Source organism: Folsomia candida, unplaced genomic scaffold, assembly GCF_002217175.1.
Source record: "Folsomia candida strain VU population unplaced genomic scaffold, ASM221717v1 Fcan01_Sc005, whole genome shotgun sequence".
Taxonomy (NCBI): Eukaryota; Metazoa; Arthropoda; class Collembola; order Entomobryomorpha; family Isotomidae; genus Folsomia; species Folsomia candida.
In genome coordinates, this window is record NW_019091197.1 from 10,648,758 (window position 1) to 10,675,697 (window position 26,940).

General features: G+C 37.6%; 2 protein-coding genes across 2 annotated transcripts; both read right to left on the reverse strand.

The window, feature by feature from the left end:
• Nucleotides 1-20,494: 20,494 nt before the first annotated feature.
• On the reverse strand, nt 20,495-21,376 carry LOC110850566 (ATP-dependent DNA helicase PIF1-like). The gene has a single exon (XM_022098000.1). The coding sequence runs from the start codon at nt 21,374-21,376 to the stop codon at nt 20,495-20,497; it is 882 nt and encodes a 293-aa protein (XP_021953692.1).
• A 29-nt stretch (nt 21,377-21,405) lies between these two features.
• Nucleotides 21,406-24,766, reverse strand: LOC110850568. Its single transcript, XM_022098001.1, has 2 exons — nt 23,797-24,766; nt 21,406-23,603 (listed from the first exon to the last, which is right to left on the reverse strand). The coding sequence occupies exons 1-2, from the start codon at nt 24,764-24,766 to the stop codon at nt 21,406-21,408; spliced, it is 3,168 nt and encodes a 1,055-aa protein (XP_021953693.1).
• Nucleotides 24,767-26,940: the final 2,174 nt, after the last annotated feature.

The window sequence follows — 26,940 nt, forward strand, 5'->3', positions numbered from 1 at the left end:
TTATCTGCAAATATTTTACACCCTGAATAAATTCATGCATGCAGTTATATAAAGTATTTTGTGTACACTTACGAGTTTAACCTATTGAAATATTTAAATCTTTTACATATAACTCCTTAGATCTGCGTACGCAATAATCTTTCAGGTCAACTAATGCATGTCTAAACTTCCCCAAACATATCCCCAAATATATAGATTATCATACTAGATTCATAACCTCATTGTTCCCGTGGATTAGAATAATTTGACACGCCTCTTGTACAGATACACCTAACGATGCAAGATTTACTTCAATTCCTAGCATCACGACGACCTCACCGGGTCCATCGTCACTCCTGGGCACCAATATAATAATGGCCCCGGGTCTCGCATAATCCTGAATTTGACAGATTTTCAAATTCCTCAAACTTCGGAAACTATTGGTCTGCTGAATAATAATCTTGCGGTGGTGGATTTTGTACTAGGAGCGGGCTATCCGGCGGTGTCTCTGGGTACGCCGGTGGTGGCTCGTACATCGGTGGCGGGGCGGTGGGCATTGGTTGAATATCCAAAAATTCTGGAGGATCCTCCGGTGGTGCAGATGGCATTAGCGGTGGTTGACGAACATCAGAAATCGATAGAGAATTTACAGATGAACGTTTTGCCCTTAAACCATCCACATTAGTTTCAACATCGCACCCAATTCCGTACAACTCCGCTTGGTCAGGTTTTTTAAATTCCGTCCATGTTTTATACATTGTGAAACAGATTGTTACCACCCCCCAAAGCACGTACGCCGGTAAACCACTCGCCGGCATAGTAGGAACTGTCCGATGAGAAATACCACCGATAAGGTAAGCGTTAAAGCAGAGAGAAGTATCGCAAAACGCTGCCAGGTCTGTGGAAACAAAATAATTTGTTACTGGTTACTTATTACAATAAATATTTAATTTTAACGTATACATTAAATATTTAGGAATTTTTTTAGTTACGCCAACCACTTAAATAGGTTAGACCTTATTGATCTTTGACTTCAATATATAATCTAATATAGTCTGATATAGTCTAACACTCACAAGCATAAACTTACCCTCTTTTTCCTATTTTCAACCTGGAAGAACCCAATGTCGTAAACACAGCGATAAAACGTGGCCAATAATGTGCTCCCGGCAAGCAAATAAATTATCAGAGGATGGAAAGTTGCTATTGTTGTAAAGCTGATACTATAACTTTCCTTATCAGGCTTATTCCACCAACCTGCACAACCGCCCCCTTTTTCTGCAACAAAAAAAAATACTTCAATAAAAAAGTGTGTACTACACATGCGACGGGAGAGCAATTTAACAAATACTCATTGCTTCAACCCAATTGAATACTTAAATACGTACTGATCAAAGATTTTTACGGACATATGTATATGCTCAGTTTATAATTTTACCCAAATTACTAATATATAGTCTCACCCGAACATTTTGCCTGCAAAATCATGATGTTGATGTAGTTGATTAACGCGACTGAATATAACTCCACCTGTAAAATATTAGAAAATTTAATTATTATTCCGTTGCCATCTAAAAATAATTCCTCGCTACACAACCCGTCTATGAAACCACGAATGTCGATATTATTTGGCTGATATAATAGATACATTAACTGTCGAGAAATGATATTTTAATTTGTGACCGCGTTTGAATAATTTTTACTTGATATGAGATTTTATGTAATGCCATGATTTGGATTTTATGACTAGACATTTGATAATTTTATGAATATTGACTTGCATGGAAATGATGATAGTATTTTGTACATGTATTTTCTGTGTGTGAGACATGTGGAGACCCGGCAAAGATGTAAAATTTGCAGTTCAGTGTCGCCCTTCTGGCTGGAACTAATTGGTTTACTGTCCACGATTTTATCTTTAAATTTGACTACCTGACCCTTGTTACTCTGTGTAACCTTTCTCCTAAATGGTCAGGATATTTCTATTGTACTCCCATTTTCTGTGTGTTGTTCCATTGTGATTGGTGAGAGTAAAAGAGTTTTAGTGTAATGGCCACCGGGCCCATATATGTGAAAGTTAATAAAATAATAATCTAGTGACACGACGACAGAGGAACGACAAGCACCTCAAAACATCATTGTCCTCTCGTCCATGAATTGTACCTCCCTCTATTTCCTCTAAATATTTGTAAAAGTATAAGAATTGTGGTGACATTACATGACTTAAACTACATCGTTTGTGACCGCCTGCCCATTGTTTACACGGTCACAGTCACTATAAATCACGAGAAAAGTCGCAGTCAATCTTTTACATGGTCTCGCTTATCCGAATTGTATGAGCCCTAAAGTGAATAGTGCTGAGAGAGAGGAAAGTGCGACGAGGAGGAGGACCACCAGCAGCCAGCTAAGGGTCCATTTGTCGTCGTCGTTGCTCGGACCACCGCCGCCACTGGGTCCATTGCCGCCGCCACCAAAGGGTCGCCGCCGTATCAACGGAGTCGTCGTCACGTCCGTTGACACCCGTATTTAGGGTTTGAACCCGCCCTGAAGGGGTTCATTATGCGGGAAGTGACGTCCAATTTCCCCCTGAAAGGACGATTCTAATTTTTTTTTTCTGTTTGGGCCTGTTGGTCCTCTAGATGTCGGGACAAGGAAGACCTGTCCGGTCCACCGCAGGAGCGATGCCACGACGATTTGAGGATTTCGTCCTCGCAGCTCCGTCGGCCGTGGATTCGCCAGCGTCGAGGTCCGGTCGCTCCACCTCAGGGAGCGGATCAAGAGAAACAGTGAGAAGCCAACAGAAGAAGATTGATGTGGAAACTCGTTCCGCACTCGTCCAAGTGGATAAAGCGCAACTGCCGCGGAGAGGGGAGCTCGCCCTCATGGAAGCGCGGCATCAGAACCTCTCCCGCAAGATCCAACGTTTGCACGATTTGTGCGAAGACCTCACCCTTTCCCCAGAAGAAATAGAACGTTTCACGGCAACCCGTAAAGGTCTAGAAAACGACCTGGAAGAGTTGACGGAGGATTTGGTACGAGCAAAGGTAGAAATTCGGTTCGAAGAAGAAGTAGGGGAAATCCAGAAAAAAGAAATCCAAATTCAAGCTGACAAAGACATGAACAAGTTGAACAGCGATTCGGACGGAGAAATGGACTCAGAGCAAGTTGATACGAGTGACTTGACTCTTAAATGGGCAAGTGAACATCAAATAAGTCCACCACCGATTACCCCATCAGTTATTTCCCCTGAATTGAACGCATGGCTCTTCCCTCCAACCACACCCGACTTTGCGCCAAGCATTCCAACGTCCCTGCCAGCAATTACAACGGGTCAAACGCAGTGGCCATGGTTGACACAGCCGCAAGTGTCATTACCCACGACCACCATTACCACTACGCAGCCGAACTCACAGCCAATGGTGTCATCATCAACCACTACAATCACCACGGCTGCCCTCAACAATCCACTCTTCGCAACGTTTGCAAAGCCGAATCCTCCCCCATTGGTGTGAAGTTGGATAAGCGATGAGCTCCAGCCAAGAGCCGAATAAGCCGAATTTAGAAGCTCTATATCATTGGGCACTCCAGCAAGGTTCCGACAGCGCGCCGACAAATTTGCCAATCACGCTTGGGGCGGTAACCAACTGGCTGATTCAAATGCCGCTCGCTGATCTAGATGAACTGCAAATCAATTTTAAATACCGAAATGTTATACATACAATTTGTAATTGATATTTTAAGCATAACGAACGTATCGTCGTACATTAGATTTTCTTACGAATAATCGTTTCTTTAATTTCATTGGTACCCAGTCCCGACTCATTACTTGTACCCATATTTATCTTCTTAAGACTACACTCCATTGCAAAACTTATTATGGATAGTCCGGCTACAGCCACACATAAAAGGAAAAACGTTACAGTCGCTCCGCCAATGGCCATTGCTTTCACAGATTGCGGAACCTCGCTCGAGCTTTTAATCCTTTGACGATACTCTCTATTACTTTGCTCCTGGTCTAATCTTGAATGTACCCCACTTTCTAGTAAAGAATTGAATCCACTCCTTCATAAAACTTGGTCGTGTGATATCGCTTCCTTAAAAAATGTAACTCCGCTGCAAGATCACTCCTGCTTGCTATAAATACTGTTTTCCCGCACTTTGTAGCTTCGTTTTCAATATGGTAACGAATGTTAATACTCGTAAGGTTCTTCGGGGTTCCAATATTGTTAGGTTCGAACGAATGTTGCGGATTAAGAAATGGTGTCAGTTGTAATTGTCTTGCAGTTAATGTCACCAATTCACGAAATCTGGTCGGCCACTTCTCAATTACAAATTTGTACTCATCTAGCATATTTTTATGCAGTGTTTGTAGTACCTAAAACAATTCATAGAATATCTCGTTCTTTAAAGACATACTGGGATACTGAACTGGTGGCGAAAGCATGCGGAAGCAGTCTTTATGGTATTGTAACCTTCTCCACTGCATTAACGTGGGGCTAAAGCCGTAAGACATACTAACCCAGTGACGGGCATAGGTATGTAGTCTATTAGATACTAACCATTTTGTGACGTTGTGGGACGGATCATTTAGATATGAGTCGATTTCAGGTCTTGAGCTACAAATTAAATCGGTGAAAAGTTGTGGATGCCAACCAGGTAGTGGTGCGTTTAATTCAGTAATCATTAGTCCATTATAACAATTTGTTAGAATTACGGAAACGAGTAACCAGCTGCCAAGGGCCAACCGAAAGAATTTTTTCCTCTCAAGTTGATTCTCAATTGGCATTGATTCTTCACATAAGCTTGAAAAAATAAATAACAAGGGAGAGAAATATATTGGCCCGTCTGCACGTTTTGTCAACCTTAAAAATACTTGCATTATCGTTGCCAATGTCACAATTGACGCTATTAGCGCCATCCACAAATTTGGTTCAAATGGCATTATGTACAACTCAAAAGAAAGATGTTTCTCAGAGTAGCAAGTTAAAAATTTGTAACTTAAACTATCAATAACAACCATCATATAGTTTCGATTATTCAGGTCCATATTAATGAACAATAAATGCGGAGTAGAGTCGTATTCGGAGCAACCCAAAATAAAGCGAATGAGGGTTGCGTTAGCCTTTTGAAAAGACGTATGAACCAGATGCAGATAAGTAGATTGCATGCTACGAAATGGATCCAGTAAGTTTGGTTGGGGTGCAATTACTTCATTATGTTCAAATCGGCTAATGTCCAGGTCACTTACACTTTGCTGAAAGTGCCACTGTGTAGCGGGCACTGCTAGCTGAAGAATAATTCGCACAAGAGGCTGGGCGGTCTTAAACTTACAATTCATCACTGAAAATTGTATCGGTCGACCTTGTGGCATAACGCAGATTTCAAAATTGTTGCTGAATACGTAGTATGCAATAGAGAAATCATGGAAGGTCGGATACGCAAATCCTAACTGATACCTCATCAGTTCGTGTCTTGTCATACTAGTAGCAAGAAGCACATGGGTGTATCTTTGAAATAGATAATCGCCGATGGTCCCCAGCAATTTTAGCAATTTGTTGTTATAAACTGCATCCCATAATGAAACTAAAGTGTACCAATTCTTAAGATTGAGTTTTAAAAATAAATCAAAATACAAAATTATGAGCGTAGGTAAAGGCGCTCGACCTTTTGAAACAGGGAGAAATATTTTAGTGTGGTTGAAATGATTTTTCCATTTTCTATCATTAAGAGACATATGATACAATGTAGTTGGAAGATTGTAATTTTTCTTAGGTTGGAATAAAATTGAATCCATACCGCTATGTAAAATTTGAATATCCCAGTTGTACATACCATCTATGAGGTCACTTATGTAAGATGTGGTGTTGGAATTGGGCACAGATGTCACAAAATTACTTACTAGAATATGAATAATTGCGATTTGGATACGGAACATTGTCATAAATAGATTTTCAAGAACCCATGAAGTGGAGAGACAATGTTATATGCTGCATATTTTTTTGGTAGAATATAGTACAAGAGGTTTACGAAGACTTTTACTTTTGACTAATATTGAAGTATGTTAAAGACAAGCGAATTGCGACAATGTGGCTAAATTAAATTCCGAATAAAAAATATTTTTTAAATACAGTACTACTTTGAAATACATACGTACATAATCTGCAGAACAATGTAATGGATTAGTATGGATGAATTCTATTATATGATTACTCAGCCATTACGAAAATACTTGTCATTTATGAAAGAACCGGATGTACCCGCATACAAAATAAGTAGGTAATAATATATTTCCTTTAAAACCTTCTAACTCCCGTTTGTTTTGACCGGACGAGACAATTAGTGTAATTATAGGTCGAAACGTTTGGTTATTAGATTGGTTGCAACTGGTTGTTTTATGAAAATTGCACAGAAACTTGGAATGAGGGCAACTAATTTTCCCAAGTTTTTATACATATTTTAGGCGGAATGTTCGTATGTATAATGTTATCGCGCTTCGTCAAAATTATTCATTACAATATTATTTTGATGAATAAGGCCGTCACCGACAACCTATTGGTTGTCGGTGTCGGTGAATAATATATATATTATTCCTATTACATTACTAGACTATAGCCCGTGCAGAACACGGGATCCATCCTATCCAACGGGATGAGCCGAATTAGCGTCTTTAAATTAAATATGCCTTAAATGCGTATTCACGATAAAATGGATCTCGTGTTCTACACGGGCTATATTATATATCAGGAATCACAGTAATATAGTTATCCTATGTCAAACTTAGGAGTTTTGGGAACATTGCCAATATTGAATATTCCATATATTTCCAAATTTCCCACAAATCTTGAGTTCTTGAAATCTTGAAATCTGGACCCCTGGAATTTCTCAACAAACAAACTCCATCAGGAATGGCACCCCATGTATAGTTTTGAAGAAGGGAGTGCAAGAGGTTTGACATAATTATAATTCTGGTGTTTCTGTATGTTGTGGAAGATCTGGACCTTCCGGCCAAATATTCTGACATCCAGCCAGGCATCCCGACATATTGCGATGTCGGGAGGTAGGGATGTTGGGCTATCGTGATGTTGGGATGTTGGGATTTCAGGATTAGAATGGGAGGAAATAATCAGGTTTAATAACTGGTAAGCTGAACCAATTCTTTAAAAGATCTACGAAACATCAAATATGATATTTTCCTGCTTTCCATTGTAATTACATTTCTCCCAAACATTAGTATACAATGTTTCTAAACAACTCTTTAATTTGATTTTATTTGATTTGAATAAGTTTTTATTAGGGGGGTCGTATGAGCGTCAGTGCAGGTACTGATTTTCAGCTCTGGACGTCTGTAGACATTTCTCGAATATACATATTTGAAAAAGTTAAAATTAAAAAAAATAGTATTATCAAAACATAGTAGTAACAAAAACTCTTTCAAAAAAAACAAGTATAAAGTTCAAATAACAATTTCGTATTGCAACAACGTGTCCATCGGCAGATAGTTATTCATCCTATTCCAAAATTATCAAACATACTATTTAAAATCTCATATCTGCGCATGAATAAATAAATTGTTGACATAATTTCATCATATTGCATACATAACGGATTTTGGACTTTTGCTAGTTTCTTAAGTACCTTATCACAGTTAAACACTTGTTTTACCCTCACTTTAGTATCGTCATAACTGTTACATACAAAAATTGGTACACAGTTTTCACATGACCAGTTTTTGGTAAATAAAATATTAAAGTAAGATTGATCAGATACTGTAATATTACATCTGTTTTGTGATAATAATTAAAACAGTATATACACTGAAGGATTCCATTTTTCCAGCCTGAGTTGATTGATTGATCATGATATGGCGGATATGTTGCAGAGTTTTTTTCTAGCTCATCTTTAAAAACGACAGTACAACGTCCCGTTATGTGTGAGTGGACTATCTATGTCCCAAATTTCCTGTCCACGAAGACAACATTCAGGTCCGAGTAAGTCATGGTTTGGCTCGAGTTCATCATCATCGTCGAGTTCATCAGTGAAGTCCCAAAAATGGTGCTCGAGCTCATTGTAGACTGCATCATATTTCGCAATGCCAGCATTTTCTTCCAAGATGACGACGTTAGAATTCGGGTGGGCTAAGGCTAGGAAATCTTCTAAATTTGGACGGTCCGATAGCATCACGGAGTTCATGGTTGCTGAATTATGCTAGATCACAATATTCCAAAGCTTAGTGAGATATTAATTGTAATTCGAAGTTCGGAACTTATGACCTTTAAAAGTGCCCATGAGTAGATCACTCTATGGCGGTGGGCACATCCACACTCGTACAGCGACATAATTTTCTGGGGGTGGCTATGTCAGACCATGGAGCTCAAAACATCAGGAAGAGAAGGAATGTAGACTTGGACGAGTCCACATGCACGGTATGGGGAGAGGTAGTCTGTCTTCACCACAGGAGAGCAGCGACTTATAGGTTGAGGTCAAAATTTGTCGAATCGCGACACAATGAGCATAAAAATGATACCACTTTCAGATATGTAGTTCTGTTGTAATATTAAAATTTTTATTATTCAGAAATAATAATGATGAGAGAAGTAAAATACCCAATGAGATTGAAAATCCCAGTTGAGTCAACTATTAGCGAAATACAAAGGTGATAATGCGAATTCAGGTAATTATGTGTTATGTCTTGCAGGGTTTATAAATTGTCAGATATTTTCGTTCATATGTAGGATTTAATTTAAAATTAAACGACTCAATACATATGCATCAAAATACACGTGCGGCACAAAAATGATAGATACATAGATACCTATTTAATATTGGCCATGGCCACATACAGAATGCATGTCAGCATGGCAAATTTTAAACACTAGGCTATAGCCCGTATAGAACACGGGATCGATTTTATCGTGAATAAAGTACATAATAGTAGGACTGCCATAAGTCCTGGCAAGTCAGTCCACTATATTTGCTACTACTTGAGCCACTACCTACATATGTCAAGCTAATTTTGTTAACCTAAATTCATTAGTAGAGTGTCACAGACATTGGCTCAGGCAGTGGCAAGATAAACCACTGCTTGTGCCACTACTTATGTCAGGCCAATTTTGCTAACCCAATTCATTAGTACATATGTAATAGTGTGAGTGTCACATGCAGTGGCTCAGGCCATATAGATAGATTTATTTATTTATAGATAGATTTATAGGTTTGAGACAAATATTTCAGAAAGCACATATGTATGTATAAATGTAACATGAAGTGTCCCTTCTAATGAGACATGTAAGTTTCGATAATTGCCTGTTTTTAAGAAACTGTGGCGCAAAGTTGAACTATGAAGAGAAATGTAAAGGCCGCTACTCGACCGCTTCGTCCACAATTGTGGAGTAGCTGCCTTGAAACCTTGACGAAGGCTTTCATCCGAAAATCTATAGTTTAGTGAGTTTTCTCGTACCACTGTTTCCTCCTATATTTACATATACACTCACTAGCATATTCCTCCTACCATAATGTTATCAATTATTGCATAATATATGTACATAAATAATATATCTTAACCATTAATTTTATCACCATTGAAATCATTTTTAAACCAAGAAACAGTGAGATCAAGGAGTCTGTTATACACACTTATTCTATTTTTACTTTTCCGGAGTATGCATTCTGCCCATTGCAACTAACTAATTTTCAGGCAACACACTCTTTCCTGGAAAACTGGAATGATTTCTAGATACAACTGTATATTTGCAACAACGACAATTATACTAGGCAGAAACTTGACCGAACTAAAGTTGCTAGGTAAATAAATTTAGCTAAATTTTAAACTTTTCCTTAATTGGTATTATTAATAATACTTCTATAAATTAATATATACAGATATGATTATATAAATACATTGGTATTTATCCCTACTTTAGAAATATGTATTACTTCTTATACCTATTTTATTATCTATGATCCTTTAGCACTTGGCCATTTTACAAACTGCTAGGGTAACGCACTTATACGCATTTATAAGCAACTCCATACAAATCTAGAAGAAATTCCGCTGGCTTTGTTCATATTCTAACTTATTTATAATAAAATTCAATCATGTAACATTCCAAAGCAACAAGAGCGTAACTAGCTGATTAATACAAACATTCCAAATAACGATAAAACTCTTCCTGTCAAAGAAATTACCATCCCCCATTGGAACTTTGACGGGGGCGCATGATTTCATAAATCGATTGAACCACTTTCCCCTAATTTTCAAACTCGCTCCACTTTCTTTAAACCCCATTGAGGCCACATATGGTCTTCGCAACATTTTGAACACTATTTGAATTATTAGAAAGAAGTCAAGCGCAATCACAAAAAACAAGGCAGCCACCACGGGCGGAATAAGAGTCTCGGACTTGATAAGCGCATAAAGTATCGTAACCTCAGCAATCATTGCTGTCCCCATTAACAGTGTTGCCATTGGTGTCGCCATGACGTAAGAGTACAGGTTGAAGAGTACCTGGGCATTCCGAAAGCTGGTGACTCACAATTCCGCGTTATTTTCCATCATCCTGAAATATAAATCATAATATACATCAGCAAAAATGTGACGTGAGGTTGATAAATTTATTTATGTATTAAACCAGTACGATTTGGAATGCTTAATCCACATTTCAACCACCAGCGTAGGATACAGCAAGGTTATGACGAATGATGTGAATGTGAGTCCAATAACGGCCGACCAAGATGCCGCGGTAAAAAGCCACGTTATTATTTTGCCCAGGAGGGTAAGGTCATCTTCAACCCAGCTAGAACATAGGTCTGATCGCATCGCTATTAGGGGTGGCATGCAGGGGAAGAAGATACAAAGTAATAGTCCCACCCCTTGGACTACAGGCGTGTTCAAAATTACCGCTGAAAAGAGAACCTTTGGCAAGAATTCGGTATTTTTTATTTATCTGGCGTAGTATCTCTACGGTGTGAAACTGGCATTAATTTCGTCTCCATTGCTATCGATGCATCTATGAGAAGTCTCAACTCTGCGGATCTCTGCCCAAAAAGGAATCCTGAAATGAGGGTAAAACTAAAGATTAGTAAGTAATAGATGACGACAACGGACTCCCAGAGGTCAACATTGGCGAAGGGGTGGAGATAGAACCATTCCAGGAAAACAAGTATGTGAAGGAGGATAATAAATTGAGAAGTCAGATATGCGAAGAGATGACGCCGGTTTTGTCTCCAGGTAGAAATTTTGGAAGAAGAATACTCGTAATGGATTGGGAGGAATCGACTGAATGTTTCGAATAGCAATAAAACCTGGATAAAAGGGATGTAGCTGGATTTATAGTGGAGATGAATAATTCGATTGAATTTTTCTACAAGGACCGAGTTAGAAGGGGATTTACTTGTTGGTATGTTTGTAGTTTTGTGTGATATTATGTTCCTCAGAGGCATGTTTGTTATACTTGAAAAGAAAATTTGTTCTGGATCTTTACTGAGTTTGTTAAGGGAATAAGTATGAAATAAGTAATATGGTCAGAGTTAATAATATAGATTTGGAATGGGATGGAAAGTAAGGTAGGAATCGCAAGTACCTGAAGACTGGGAAAAATAATGGTCAAGTTCAATACCTATATAGATATAAATTCCGGGCCAGGGCTGCGTTATTACAAGTTGGGATTACGGATTATGGATTACTTTTGTGAAAATGTTTTTTTTTTCAACGTGAATTATGAATTATGGATTCTGAATTACTCAATAATATAGGAGCATAAAAGCTTATGCTGTAACTTTGAATTGGTTCTTATCAAAATCTTACCACATGATCTGTTCTTTTAAAGTTTTGAATTAAATATTTAAGCTGGATGTGTATTACATCAGACTCTGTTCAGGATTTTGTTCAGGAAAGCGATTTTAAATTCAGTAAGGAAAAATACGATTTTTCCGGTTGATGGTTTAATATGAGCAATTAGCGGATAAAAGTGATAAATACAGTGAAATAAAACGCCATTAATGTAATTCCAAAAGTAATCCCTGTCAGATTTCTAGGATTACTTAGCTCATACGATTAAGCATTACGGATTACTTTAACCTGTATTTTATTTGGATTACGGATTAATGGGATTATTTTCAAAACATATTTTTTTGGTGGAATTACTCATTAATATTCCGTAATCCATATTACTAATCCTGTAATCCTAAATCCGACCTCTGTTCCAAGCAAACGATATGTCGGATCAATAAATTATCCTCTTTCGTGCCGATATATCCGCACAAAATGTCAACATCTAAAAATGTTATCCGCCAGCGTTTTCCTTAAGCGATAATAATATTTTCAACAGCAAAATTCGAGTTGTAGGGTCGGGGCGTATTAGTGTGGACACGAGGCAATTGTGGACAGTGAAGTTTTCGACGTGAAAACATCACATTTTTTTCAAAATAAAAAATTTCACATCATACTTCAGCTCCTTATTGTTCTGACTTATGAATTTGAAAAAATACAAAAATCGCCTTCATCCCAAATAAATTCTTTGAAATTTTTTAAATTTAAAAACCATTTTTTGAAAAGGGGTTAGTGTGGACAGTGGAATCCCCATGTTAAAAAGTTAGAGTGTCCACACTTACCCCACATGGTGAGGTTAGTGTGGACGTCTGTTTTTATATTTTCAAAAATTAATAACTATTATTTCCAATAATATTTTCCAAAATTTTGTTCTCCTAAAATAATATTAACTAGTTACTTCATCATACAAAATTTGCAAAATAATTATTTTAAGACACAACTGTTTTTATTGCATTTAGTAATTTTAATTTTCACAAAAGTGTCCACACTAATACGCCCTGACCCTAGATCAGCCACGTGTACGTATTGATTCCTCCGACATGGTTTATCCGTGCCCGATCTTGCGTCAGGCCGGATTTTGATGATTAATTATTAAATAGCAAGAACTAAGTTTACAGAAGGTATTGTTTTATTTTGTTTTTGTTATCATTGTCATAGGTGGAATCACATAAATGAATCAAGGATGATTGAGGGCTTGGCATAACAATTAAGCCAACTCACAAGCTTGTATTTTCTCCAACCTCTGGAAACTTTCTCTTTCGATTGCTACCCTTGCTCAAACTGCACTTTTGATTAGAAATTTTTAAGAACCATTTACGCAGCATAGTTTTGTAGCTTTCTCGACGGTAAGACGATTTCGTTGCTTGGTAATTATATTTCCCATTGTAGAAAAACATCTTTCTATTCCACTTGTTCCTGCAGGTAAGAGAAAAAGAACCTTAACCATTTCCAGAAATCTAATCGGAACTGCACTTGTTGATGCCTGTGTCCACCAGTCGAATGGGTTCATTTGCTTTTTAACGTCAGGGTTCAGGTAAGCGTTGAAGAAAAATTCTGACTCCGACTTTTGAATCTCTCCAAAAAATTGAATGAGATAGTTGCTATGCGATGAGATCCACTCCAAGCCAAGATTTTTATCCTAATTAGTTAGGTGTTTCCATGCAAATCAACTACATCATGAGTTCTGCTTTGATGCGTACAATTGCTGACACAAGTACAGTTTATCTGACGTTGAAACAGTGCATCGTGACACCTTTATACTTCGGATGAAGTAAATATGCTGCAATCGAGACGGCAATCATGCTGAGCTTCCTCTGCTTCTGATAGTATGGGCTGTAAATAACTCCTGGGAGTTGTTTGTCTAGTTCTATCCACTGATGAACTTGGTCCGCGACATTGGCATCGTATTTTGGGTAAATTGCTTGATTACAAATTTCTGTTCCTGTCACAAAATGTGTTCCTGCGTCAGACTTACCGCATCCAGTGCAATGCAAAAAGGTTGCAAAATTGCAATGCAAGATTCGATGTTATTAAACAAGTCGCTGTCATTAAGTATCTCGAGAATGTTTTTGAGTTTTGTCATCATATGCTTGTCATTTTGTCGCTTCGTAAGATCCCGCACTATGCTGAGGTAGTTCCCATGATTTTTTACATAGTTAAGGAAGCTTTCAATTTGCGAATTCCATCTGGTACTTCCGGGAAGGTTAGCTTTTCTGAATGTTTTAAAGACGCAACGGTCAAATCGTGGGACTTCATAAACACTTACACCTCATTAACTTTGAGCTTAATCTCAACAGGTGTGAAGTGGCTTCCACATTGAGTTAACAAGTTGGAATTACATCCAACAGTTTCAATTTCTGGGAAATTTTGTTTTATAATCTGTCGCAGGGCAATCATCTTGTTGCAATTATTTGTAGCTACCCTGTAATCTGTAATCGAATGATTATCTACCAGACCATCTGTTAATTATGGAATAGTAAACATAACCGATAATGAATATGAACTGTTCCAGTGTCATTTGTACAATGCTCCTGTGTACCAATTGGTTCGAAATGTTGCTCGCTTGAAAGTTCATCCACTTCATTACAGTTATCAAGGTAAATGCAGTCGCTAGATTCCTCATCTTCCCTCTCCGGTGTCTGAGGAACATATTCATCAGGAAGTACATCGTATTGACATGCAATTTCCTGGTCCTCCTCATTGTCACTAATAATGTCACTTCTGTCTTAAACGAACATAATCATTGTTAAGAGGCCATGTTTATGGAATATTTCAAGCAACAAGTTACTTATCTAGTTCCATCCGTATCTCCTGCGATGATACTAAAATTAGGTGAGGATCTCTAAAATTGTCCAAGTTTTGAAAATCCTAATTGAAAAGATAACCACCAATTGTATTGGCTTGTTTATCATGGTCGGTCATGGAACACGGACATAGAAAACAGGACAGACTAAATAAAAACTGACGGGAACAGATTAAATAAATACGGACACGGGAACAGATTGTATAAAATCCGACGCTGGAACAGTTGTAAACAACAATTTCAGATACTTAAATTAAAATAAAGTAAGGACTTACCAACAAAATCGACAATAAAGCTAGGAATAATTATTAACAAATGTGGATAAATAATTTATTCTCATTTTACGTCTTTCACGGGGATTTATGTACGCCGCTATTTGCTAGCAAACAGCCAATCACAGTATTCTTCCCATTTTGGACGGTAAAAACCACTTTTTCCCATTTTTTCCAGTTTTTCCCACCTGTCCTGGGAAAAATAGTTTTTGACGGGAAAATCGAAACCCTGCACGTACAGGGGTGCCAACTCTAAACTTTTCGACAACGAATTTTATGAATATTCTCAATATGTCGACCATCGCTTCTAGCAACAAGTCGTAATCGCTTTTTCCATGTCTTGTACACTTTGGAGTACTATTCTGGGGTCACTTTCCGCCAGTCTTGGTTCAAAACTTTCCAAACTCCATTCCATGTAGTCGCCCGTCGCCGTATTAGCCTATGGTTTAGGTACCCAAAGCCGAAAAAGTCCATCGGACTTATGTCTGGGGACTTGACTGGTATTTCTGAATTTGCCATAATTTTTATTCCGTATGTCCTCCCTATTTCTACAGAAAAATTAGTCGTTTTGTATGACGTATGAGAGGTAGCTATGTCATGATGAAGTACAACTTTGTTAAGATCATTACCATAAATACGAGGGAGATTAGTGTTCACTAATGGCTTTAAAACTTTGTTGATATACCAGTCTGCGTTCACCTTAACTTTTTTTGGAACTTGAAATAGTGGTATGACCCCACGGCCACGTATCGAAATTTACAAGAGGAACCGCTGGTGTTTATGTAAACATTGATATTTGAAAATTGCGGTAATGAGGGAATTAATATAGGAAAATATGAGAATGAAACCCATTGAATTTAGAATTGCCAATTGAACCAAGTACAGAAAAAAGTGATGTGTGGGCTGACCGGAATGGAACCGGCAACTTTTCTTTCTCCAGACTACCGAGTTACCACTTTCCCCACAACGCCCTCAACGTTCCTCTTGTAAATTTCGATACGATGCATAAAAGCAGGGTGAAGAGGATGAATATCCCTCCTGATTTTAAAAATATGCATCACTTAAGTACAGGAAAGAGGTGCAATGCCATTCTAAGGGCGTTGTGGGGAAAGTGGTAACTCGGTAGTCTGGAGAACGAAAAGTTGCCGGTTCGATTCCGGTCAGCCCACAAATCACTTTTTTCTGTACTTGGTTCAATTGGCAATTATAAATTCAATGAGTTTCGTTATCATATTTTCCTATATCCGTATAATTGGTATTAACATATTTATGTCGATAATGCTCCACTAGATTGAAATTACTCTGTGGCAGTGTTTAACAGCTAAGATAAAATATTTACGTATACGAAAATTCCTATACATATAATACTAGTTTACCTGGTTAGCAGAACATCATACTTGTCTCGAATTCCAACAAGATCGTAATTTGAAATAAAAACTATTAAACAATTTCGTACTAAAGATCGGCTTCAATCAAAAAATTATGCAGTTATTCATTTGCCTGATTTTAGGATTTCTGATTAGTGAAAGAGTTTCCGGTAACCCGTTTTTGTAAAGAACACAAAAATAATTTTAGGAAATTACCATGAAATTAAAAACTTTTCAGAAATTTCGATATTGTTCAGAGATTATCCCCTACAGTTATGCAAAAGGGCTCGATGCTGCCGCTGTGCAACGCCGCTATCAACCTTTTCATACCGCCAAGGCTCGAAATGCTAAGTTCTAAGAGCTTAAAAATATTTGTTGTCCGGCTGCGCAACACGCCGCTAAATGTCCGATCGGTGGACGACCAACCCACGAAACCTAAATGTACTGGGTACGTTCCGGTTTGGGGGTCAAAAGTCCCAAATTGGTGCTAGACCAAAAGTACCAAACGGGTACGTTCTGGATACGCTTACAAAGAACCAAAGGAAACAAGACCTTACCGGAACGTACCTGAAAGGTGCTCATCAGACGAGCGTTAAATCGTGCGCTCGTTTGGGAGCCAGCTTTAATATCAGTTTGTGAATTTTTATAGCGAAAATGATTAAAAGAAAATCTTTTAAAAAAAATTCAAAGAGCAACACAGGCTCGACTAGTTAACACGTTTAGTCTATTGAATAATACTTTATCACATAGTCCAAGAATTGCGAATGTGAAAGAAACTGGTTATGGTGGCGAATATTCAAGTATTTACAACTTTCCAAACTCCAGCCTAACAAAGTATTATTTTAATTACAGTGCAAAAAAAGAACCAACAACATCCATCAATGTGCAAATAAATCAAGATATTCCTTCAATCGTTAGTGATTTAAAAAAGTGGTGTGTTGACGATAAAATTCCCCACTCCTCTGTCTCAAAACTTCTTAAAATCCTTAAAAAACACGATTGTTTCTCCACCTTACCATTAGACGCTCAATCACTTGTAAAAACTCCTCGGATAATACCCTTATATGAAGTTACACCAGGACGGTATTGTCATATTGGACTCTTAAATCAAATTAAAAACGTTTTGCCATTAAATGTAGATGTAGATGAATTAAATCTTCAATTCAGCATTGACGGAGTTCCTATATCCAAAAGTTCAGGGAAACAGTTCTGGCCAATTTTGTGCTATATTTTAGAATTTGATAAAATTATTGAGATTGGCATTTATGAGGGGAATGAAAAACCAAAATTATCTTCGGATTTTCTTCAAAGATTTGTCACAGAACTTAAAACATTATGTGACAATGGAGTAAATATTAATAATAAAAAGTTTAAAATTAATATCGATTCCTTCATCTGTGATGCACCGGCTCGTGCAATCAAAGGACATTCAGGATATTTTGGCTGTGGTAAATGTACTCAAGAAGGTGAATACATAAAAAACAGAGTTACATTTCCACAAGTTAATTGTTCCCTTAGGACGGATCAAAGTTTCCGAGATAAACTAGATGAAGATCACCACCATGCCCCAAGTGAACTTGAAAAGCTTAATTTCGACCTTGTCAAACAAACGCCCTTCGAATATATGCATCTGGTTTGCATTGGTGTAGTGAAAAAGTTGATTTTATTGTGGATGAGTGGGAATATAAACAAGTTCCGCCTTTCATGCCGTGAAAAACTACAAATTACTAGAAATTTAATTATTTTGAAGCCCTTTATTCCATGTGAATTCGCCAGAAAACCTCGTCCCATTGAAGAAATTAGAAGGTGGAAAGCAACCGAATTGAGGCAATTTCTACTATATTCCGGCCCCATCGCATTAAAGCTCGTTCTGCCACAAAAATACTATGATCATTTTATATGTCTCCACCTCGCAATTAGAATTTTATGTTGCAAAATTAATTACAAAAATTTAAACTCGTACGCATCTTCATTACTTGTAGCATTTGTGAGCAATTTTGGTAAATTGTACGGCGAAGAAAATTTATCCTACAACGTTCACGGACTCGTTCACCTGGCTGAAGATTCCCTCCGGCTAGGACCACTTGATAAATTTAGTGCTTTTAAATTTGAAGACCATTTGGGTTACGTAACATCTCTACTGAAAGGAAAAAATAGAACACTTGAACAAGCCTACAACAGAATAACGGAGAGAAATAATATTATACGTCCCACAGTTTCATTTAATCATCGAGAAGAAATTTTAAATAATTCTAAAACAGAACTTTACAGTGACAAGTTTACATTAAAACTGACAATAGGGAATAATGTATGTGAGTTAAAATCGGGAGAAATCATACAAATCCTATCATTTACTCTAAACAATAACGGTGAGGTGTATTGCAAGGGTAAAGTGTTACGAGGAACAGAGCCTTTTTACAATAACCCGGAAGATTCAAACATAGTGGGAACGCGGACTGTTACTCTTTCATCGGCAACGAGGGACTTTCCTACACACTCAATTCTTCGCAAGTGTGTTCTACTCCCATATACTGGAAATTTTGTTCTTTTTCCTCTCCTTCATTAACTAATTTGATAACAAAATGTCGTCCTCTGAGGAATCAAACTCGTAGAGTTTTGTCGTTGTAGAATTCGAACACGACAAGACCGTTGGAACTGTGAGAAAGTCTTGGATAAAAAATATTGAAAATACGCTTTACACCTATTGGCCTTCCTATTGGAAAAATTCACAAAAATTGAAGAGATCAATAGTCCACGGTGAAAATCCTAATTCCACCACGTGGTTGTTGTATGCTATTAAAATTGAGAAGAGTTATGGTAAGTACAGTTTTCGTCCGTATTTAGTATGACGTAAAATTCTACAGAATGTGATCAGAGGAGGTCAGACTTGACTAATTCAATTAATTTTTCAGATACTTATGACGAGGCCCAAAAGAAATTGAATCGGTTGGAGAGAGGGAAGGTCACGACCACCGAGGATGAGGCGCCCCCACAAGGTAGGCGAGCGGTTCGCCGAATATCGGAGAGTAATTCAGCAAGTGGAGGTGCAAAAATTAGGGATGTGGATCTGGACTTGGATTACCCGAAATTAGGATTGGTACTTTATTATTTTGCTATATACATAGTCTATTTTTAATTGAGGGCCAATTGTAGGTCACATTGGAGTCAGCGTTCGGATCAAATAATTTCAATAGCCAATCGATGGGTACGAAATACATATATTACCACTTGAATGTTAAAATTTTTAACCTAACTAATATGTGTATGATTAGGTGGGGCGGGCACTTCTTCAGCCGTTGCGACACTCACAGGGGAAAAGATTGTGAATATCCCGACGACGTCTCCTTCTATTCAACCTTCAAGGACACAAGCTAGTAGACCCGAGAAAATTCAAACACGCAATTTTAGAGAATCAGGTTAGTGCAAGAAATCTGACGTACACTTTATAATAGACTAGTAATTAAAGCCCGTTATAACGGGCCTAGAATTTAAACCATATCAGGGTATCAATTATAATAAATAGGAAAATATGTATGTATTTTTTGCAGTGGGCTTAATACTTTTTTTGGATCATCGCCCATATGTGAATATTATCTACAATACTTCGTCTAAGTAATAAGACAACAATCAGAAAAATCTATCCATTAGACTCCGACATATTGAATATGTAGTAATAGGTCCATTTTACAAATTGACCAATCTTTTGAATTTTATTCCACGTGAACCATGGGTAGCGCCGTTCCAAATTTAGTTGGAATATTTTCCCTAATAGTTACTCTAAAAAATAAGGCTACAATCAGAAAAATCCTTTCAGTAGATTTTGAGATATTAAATATTTAGTGATAGGCCCATGTTACATATTGGCAAATCTTTTGAATTTTATTCCTCGTGAACCGTGAGTAGGGCGGTTCCAAGTTTAGCTGGAATATTTTCTCTACGAATTACTCTACAAAATAAGGCTACAATCAGAAAAATCCTTGCATTAGATTTTGAGATATTAAATATTTAGCAATAGGCCCATTTTAACAGAATAACTATGTATGTATTTTTTGCAGTGGGCTCAATATTTTTTTGCATCATCGTCCACCGCATTTATTACATTTTGTTCTCGATTGGAATTTTATCGCATTACCTTGTTAAGATATCCTTGTACACAATATTTCTTGTGAATACCTTTTCAGATCCTGGAATTAGTTTTCCATGTTCTAAAGTATTTGCCACGAATACTTTGACGTCGCACCCACGCCTAACTCTCGAAAATGCCACGTATTCCATGACCGAATATAGGTGTTTGTAAATATATTCCAACTTTATCAAGCGTTTGACCCTGGGATTTATTGATTGTCATTGCAAATGCAAGTTTAATTGGAAACTGTCTTCGTTTAAGTTTAAACGGAAGATCAGAGTCTGTGTCTAAATCTATCCGAGGAATAAATACCTTCTCGCCTTCTGCAGATCCAGATAAGACTGTTGCCATCACTACGTTAGCCAGTAAATCGGTGATGATCAATCTTGTCCCATTGCAAAGTCCCCTCTTGGTATTCAGGTTCCTTAATAACATCACAATTGCACCTTTTTTTAAACTTAATTCATGTGGTGGCAACCCGGAAGGGCTTAAGCTGTTTAAAAATTCCATATTATAATCATTGTGATCTTCAGCTTGTTCAGACATCAATGAGTCGCAACTCAAGTATGTTTTGGATTCTCCTTCCAAAATTTTCAAAATCTGATCGTTTATTTTGTCTACGTCATTATTCGTTGGACATAAAATTGCCGTTTTTATAAATGCTTCAACACTTGTGGCATTCAAAGAATCACCGAATAAATCCCATACAATATTATCCGATGATAGCATATCTTCTGGGATGCAGATCATATTTTCATCCAAACCATCATCATTAGTTAATTCACCATTGCCAAGTTTAATTAACCATTCACTATAAGCCGGGTCAGCAGATCTAACATTGTTGCTCAATTTTAAGGTTTTAATTTTTTCCCATAAATGGCTAAACTTTATGCTACCTTGAACAATAGCTGGTCCATCTGCATGAGGTATTATAGGAAGGGTTTGTCTAAAATCACCTCCTAGTAGTAAGACCTTGCCTCCAAAGGGAATGTCATTACCCATTATCTCCTGAAGAAGACGGTCCACACAATTTAACGCATGTGCATGTGCCATTGTGCTTCGTCCCAAATGAGGATTTTGGATGCTTTAATCATTTTTGCTTCATCTGAGGTCACTTTAACTCCGGATATTGAGACCTCGTTAATTTTTAATGGAAGTTTATATTGAGAATGGGATGTTCTACCGCCTCTTAATAAATTTGCTGCAATTCCAGTGGAAGCAACAGGCAAAGCAGTTTTCCCTTGACCTCTTGTAACACTCAAGAGAGTTTTATACAGATGAGTTTTTCCACTGCCCCCTGGACCGTCAAGAAAAAATGCTTTAGAAGCATGATTTTTAGAATTCATTGCTTCAATGATAGAATCAAATGCAATTTGCTGCTCATTGTTGAGAGTCAATCTCAATTGTTCACCCTCTGTTCGTTCTTTTTCGATTTCTTCGAGAGTATTCAAATCCGAAGGTAAATCTCGTGGTGGATTTCTGAGACCATAATCAGAACACCTTTTACCCTGGGTAATTAGTATATCCGCTATATCTCGTAGTGCGTATGATTCGTATATTTGACACTGGTCAATTGCTGGATGCTTGTGTTTAAGAGCAAAATCTTCAACCAAGTTATCTTTGTGCTTATTCCATAAGTTTGAAACATTTGGGGACATACCAAATATGCAACTGTATGCAAAAAGTTCCCTTAGCTGCTTAGGTAATTTAGCTAAGCTTGCTTCAGTTAATGCGTCATCCCAAGCATTCTCATTTTCCACTAAGCCTCTGGCTTGTGCTGCCTCGTAAAACGTTGGATATTCAATTTCATTATACCTTCTCAGATCATGATAACCCTTTGCACCTCTCACGTGCAACAACAGCAATCTCAAAAAGTATCGTTCAGCATCTCGCACACTTGCTCCATGCATTCGTCCAATTGTAGATCCGAATCCCTGCTTTCGGGTTGTCCACTTGCCTTGGGCTTTATTAAACATAAAGTGTTCTGGAATTTCAGTATATTTATATTGTCTCGCGGTAGCATCCACATTGTTTAGTGTAAACCAAGCCATTAAAGTTGATTCTTTATTTCCTGCTCTTTCAATTGCACTTTCAATGTTTTCTGGTTGAAAGTTTACATTTTGCTGGTCAGGTAAATGAACTGCTAAAACATTTATAGAATGAGTCTGCTCATGCATTGAGAATTTAAAAATTCTCCAAGCTGCTTCAGGTGGGCTGACATATCTCGTGTCGACATGTTTCTTCAACTCGTCTGATTTATTAGTTTGCAATTCAATACTTGCACAATCATGACCTTTGTATGCATATTTGTATAAATACTTGACACTTTTTATCGAGGCGCAAACTTCAACGTTTATATGACAGTTATATTTCAAACTCAGAAAAGGGTTATATGGGACTACCCAACTATTCTCAACCTCTACATTGTTGTTCGTCTTTACCGCTTGCCTTTGGCGTCTCATGTACAAAGGATATCCATTATTGCTTGCAACTGTCTCATTCTGGAATGGCTTTGGAAACCCTTTTCTGCATTTCCCTCCTTCTAAGCAAGGGGATCTTGAGTTTGGAGTATTGCAAGGTCCATGAATCATGTTTTTTGTAACTACCTCAAATAATCGAGGATGAGTTTCTTTGTTTGGAATTTCAGCACTGACAATTTTATCAATGAGCGATACTGTGTGAGGTTTATCTTCATTCCGAAGAATAATTAACATGTGAGCATGTGGTAGCCCTCTTTTTTGGAATTCGATAACATGAACCATAGCAATTACTTGTCCAAATATATTTTTCTTTTTCAGATCCTGAAGTAATTCTTTTAATTTCATATTGAAAACTCTGGCTACCAAATCGGGCCGATTTTCTGATCTCTCGTTAGGTCTCAAATTTTCAGTTATTTCAACCCACTTGGGATTGCAGGTCATTGTTATGAATAAGTCTGGCTTTCCAAATTTACTGACAATTGCCATAGCATCTTGGTAATTTTGATTCATGTTTCTTGCACTCCCTTGAAAGGATGAGGGAAGAATTACTTGTTTTCCTGGATTCAAACCTTCTTCTTCTGCCACGGATCCAATGTGACTGACTAAATTTTCATATGTTTCTGCTGTTATCTTTTTCTGATTTTGGCGAACCCAATTAAGGTCATTCGCTTCTGCCTTAACATACGCATCGACAAAATATTGTTGGGTAAGTTTTCCTGCACTTAAGATAGGACTGAATTCATCACGTACTGAAAATAGATAAGCGTAATACATTTTTAATGTAACTCGTTTTCTTGAGTTTGGATTAACATTATTTGGCTTATATAATGCCAAATCGTCACTCCATCCTTGCTCTCCATTGGGATACAGAAGTGGATAAGTTAGTGAATCAAGATTCTTGTTCACAATCCAGATTCTTTAGCGTTTTATGTACTTTTTGACCTTGCGGTCTCAAATGTATTCTCAAATCACGTTCAAGTGGTGGTTCTCCATCAGCGCTGCTAAATACTACAGCAACCTCATTACATGCTTGCACATTATATCTTCGATTATCAGTTCCTCGGTTTTGTTTAATTGACATCGAAACATTAATAGGTTCGCGACCTTCATCCCTGGCAATATCAATATGTCTTTTCTCGACTTCGTATAGCATTTCATAGGCTTCGGCAAATTTATTTGTCTTCATTATTTCAGATAATTTCGCCATAATATGGCGGTGACATGCCCTATTGGCTGGTTCATTCATTCTCTGATTGTTAGCTTCATCAGCATCAAGAATATATAACTGAGAATATGATCTTGGTTCTCCTGCTTGCAATGGATGCAATGTTCCAGTTAAATAATGAATCTGTCCATGAATTCTGAAACAAAATGGACCATTTCCAGGAGGCAAGCTTATTTGAGCTCCAACAGATGCAAATGCAAATGCACTATTGTATGATCGTATGTTTTCTAAAAAATGTTTAGAATCTGGGTCTTCGCCTTTCAAAAGTTTATTTATTTCATCATTTGCAACAAAATTTGATAGTCTTACTTGGCCACCATTGCAGCATGTATTATACATTCCCGTAGTAGTTTTCTCTTTACTGAAATATTTTGCTTTGCAGAATACACATTCCTCGTTTAAATGACCTATGTAGTCTAAGGGTGCAACGTTTTCATCAAGTTCATCTATTAAGGCAATATTTGGTGTTGGCTGCGCTCCTCGAGAAACTCGTCGTCTTTCAAGGCGTGTAGCTCTGTTCTCTACCGTTTCCATTTGTCTGTTTCTTGAACCACGTTGGGCGTCAAGGCGGCGTATCTTTAATGCCTGCGCTTCTGTTTCACCTGGTCGTCGTGCCCTGTTGGGCTCAGATTCCAATTCTTGATCGGGTTCAGCTCGAGCATTTAATTGCTGCTTCTGTCTCACCATGATTTAATAAATTCCACTTTGGCCTTTCTGACAGCTCTTTAGCCTTTTTTACGACGCTTTGGCCTTTTCTACGGCTCTTTGGCCTTTATTACGGCTCTTTGGCCTTTTTTACGGCGCTTTGGCCTTTTCTACGGCTCTTTGGCCTTTATTACGGCTCTTTGGCCTTTATTACGGCTCTTTGGCCTTTATTACGGCGCTTTGGCCTTTTTTACGGCGCTTTGGCCTTTTCTACGGCTCTTTGGCCTTTATTACGGCGCTTTGGCCTTTATTACGGCTCTTTGGCCTTTATTTCGGCTCTTTGGCCAGCTTTGTATGTATTTTGTGTTGTAGATGTGTATATGTAAATGTGTATGTGTGTATTGTGTTGTAAATATGTATGTGATGTTGTGGTGAGGAATGTGTATGTGTATCTGTTGGGTGTGGTAAAGTTGTGTGGAATGGGAGGAGTAGGAGGGCGTGAAACTTGGAGGATTTTGGAGAGTGTTGTTGTTGGTCTGTCGTTCAGATCCAACTGAGGGAAAGAAAAAAACTCCCGGCAAAGATGAAGCACACTGTCTCAACTCCCCACCTTTTTAAATTTCGACAACATTACCCAGTCTTTTGAATTTTATTCCACGTGAACATTGAGTAGGGCGGTTCCAAATTTAGCTGGAATATTTTCTCTACTAATTACTCTACAAAATAAGGCTACAATCAGAAAAATCCTTGCATTAGATTTTGAGATATTAAATATTTAGTGATTGGCCCAATTTTACATATTTGCAAATCTTTTGAATTTTATTCCACGTGAACCATGAGTAGCGCGGTTCCAAATTTAGTTGGAATATTTGCGACAATATTTAGTTTAATTAATTAAAATAATTAGGAAAATCCATTGAGACATTGAAAAATTAATTGTTTAGTGGTATACCAATTTTTTTCAAACTTAATAAATAAAGGTCAGAATTACAATATTAAGGGCACACTAAATGTAGGTCACATTAAGCATGCACGACCCTCGTGAAATGGTACGCAAGAGAAGGAGGGATGCAAGTCACGCGAGTGAAAAAGTGAGAAGCGTGAAAGAGCAGAGTGTCATAGAGTCGACGGTGTGGGAGTCAAAAAAGCAGACTCCACTGTGTATTCTGGTTGTGATAATTATTATAATTATTCGTTTAGAAGTATGAATTATGTATAGAATAATTTATATTTTTCAGAGTTTGAAAACTCAGTCATCAATAAACTGGACCTGCTCGTTGCGGCTGTCGCTAATCTACAAGATTCGATGCAAATTTTGATGAATCGACAGGCCAATCAAAATCATAGAGTCGTTATCAAAAGTGCGCTATTTGACCTGCCTATTTCTAATGTGGATGAGCTCATCGGTTTGGAAAGTGAGCTGAAATTGGGAGAGAAAAAGTCCAAGCCGTCCGATGGTTCCCTAGCTGTTACGATGAATGAAAATAAATCAAATTTTGTGTAGGTTTTTGAACTTGCTAGTGTTGGTGGTGAAAGGCTTACTGAGGCTACGCATCGGGTGTTAACTTGCCTAATGACCGACGAGCTAATGGCGAAGTACAGCTTTGTTGGCAGGAAAGGAAAGAGGGCATTTTGTGATCTTCCGTTTTTGGTTTCAAGTGTTATTCGTAGGTTCCCTCTTTTAATAAAATCTTAAATCTAAATTAATGCACTGCTGTAACTTATGTTATATATATTTTAGGTGCTGTACGATCAATTATTTCGGAAGCAAAAGGAAGGGATATAGAAGATGCCATCAAATACTGGTTGCAGATAGCTCCTTCCCGCCTTGAAAAAAAGAAAGTAATTAAAATGCTTCTTTAATTTAGCATTTTATGGTTTCGGTTTAATTACAATAATTCTAATTTTTGTTAGAAGCCGTGTTCAAATCACGCCGTGAGGAACTCAAGTCCGACGGACAGTTAAATCCACTTTTATAATACTACTAATTTTGTTGACTTTTTTTGGATATAAATAAAATTTGAAAATTAGTTTTGAGTTGAAAACTGTAGTATTTGTTGGGAAGAGCGCCACCACCATTCATAATTTTAACGGTCATTATACGTACGCAGTACGTCTATTTACGGTTTGTAAGACTTGTAGAGAACGTTCCAGGTACGTAATATCGGGCGACAAAACCATTATACTAGAACGTACCTAGAAGGTACCTGGAACGT

What these genes read in the sequence shown, in the direction of transcription:
- LOC110850568 (XM_022098001.1), bottom strand. Translation starts at nt 24,766, where the DNA reads ATGGTGAGACAGAAGCAGCAATTAAATGCTCGAGCTGAACCCGATCAA. An exon ending in AATACATTTGAGACCGCAAG is followed by an intron (nt 23,604 to 23,796) that starts GTCAAAAAGTAC and finishes ATCTATTTTCAG; the next exon opens with TACGTGATGAATTCAGTCCT.
- LOC110850566 (XM_022098000.1), bottom strand. Translation starts at nt 21,376, where the DNA reads ATGGGTAATGACATTCCCTTTGGAGGCAAGGTCTTACTACTAGGAGGT.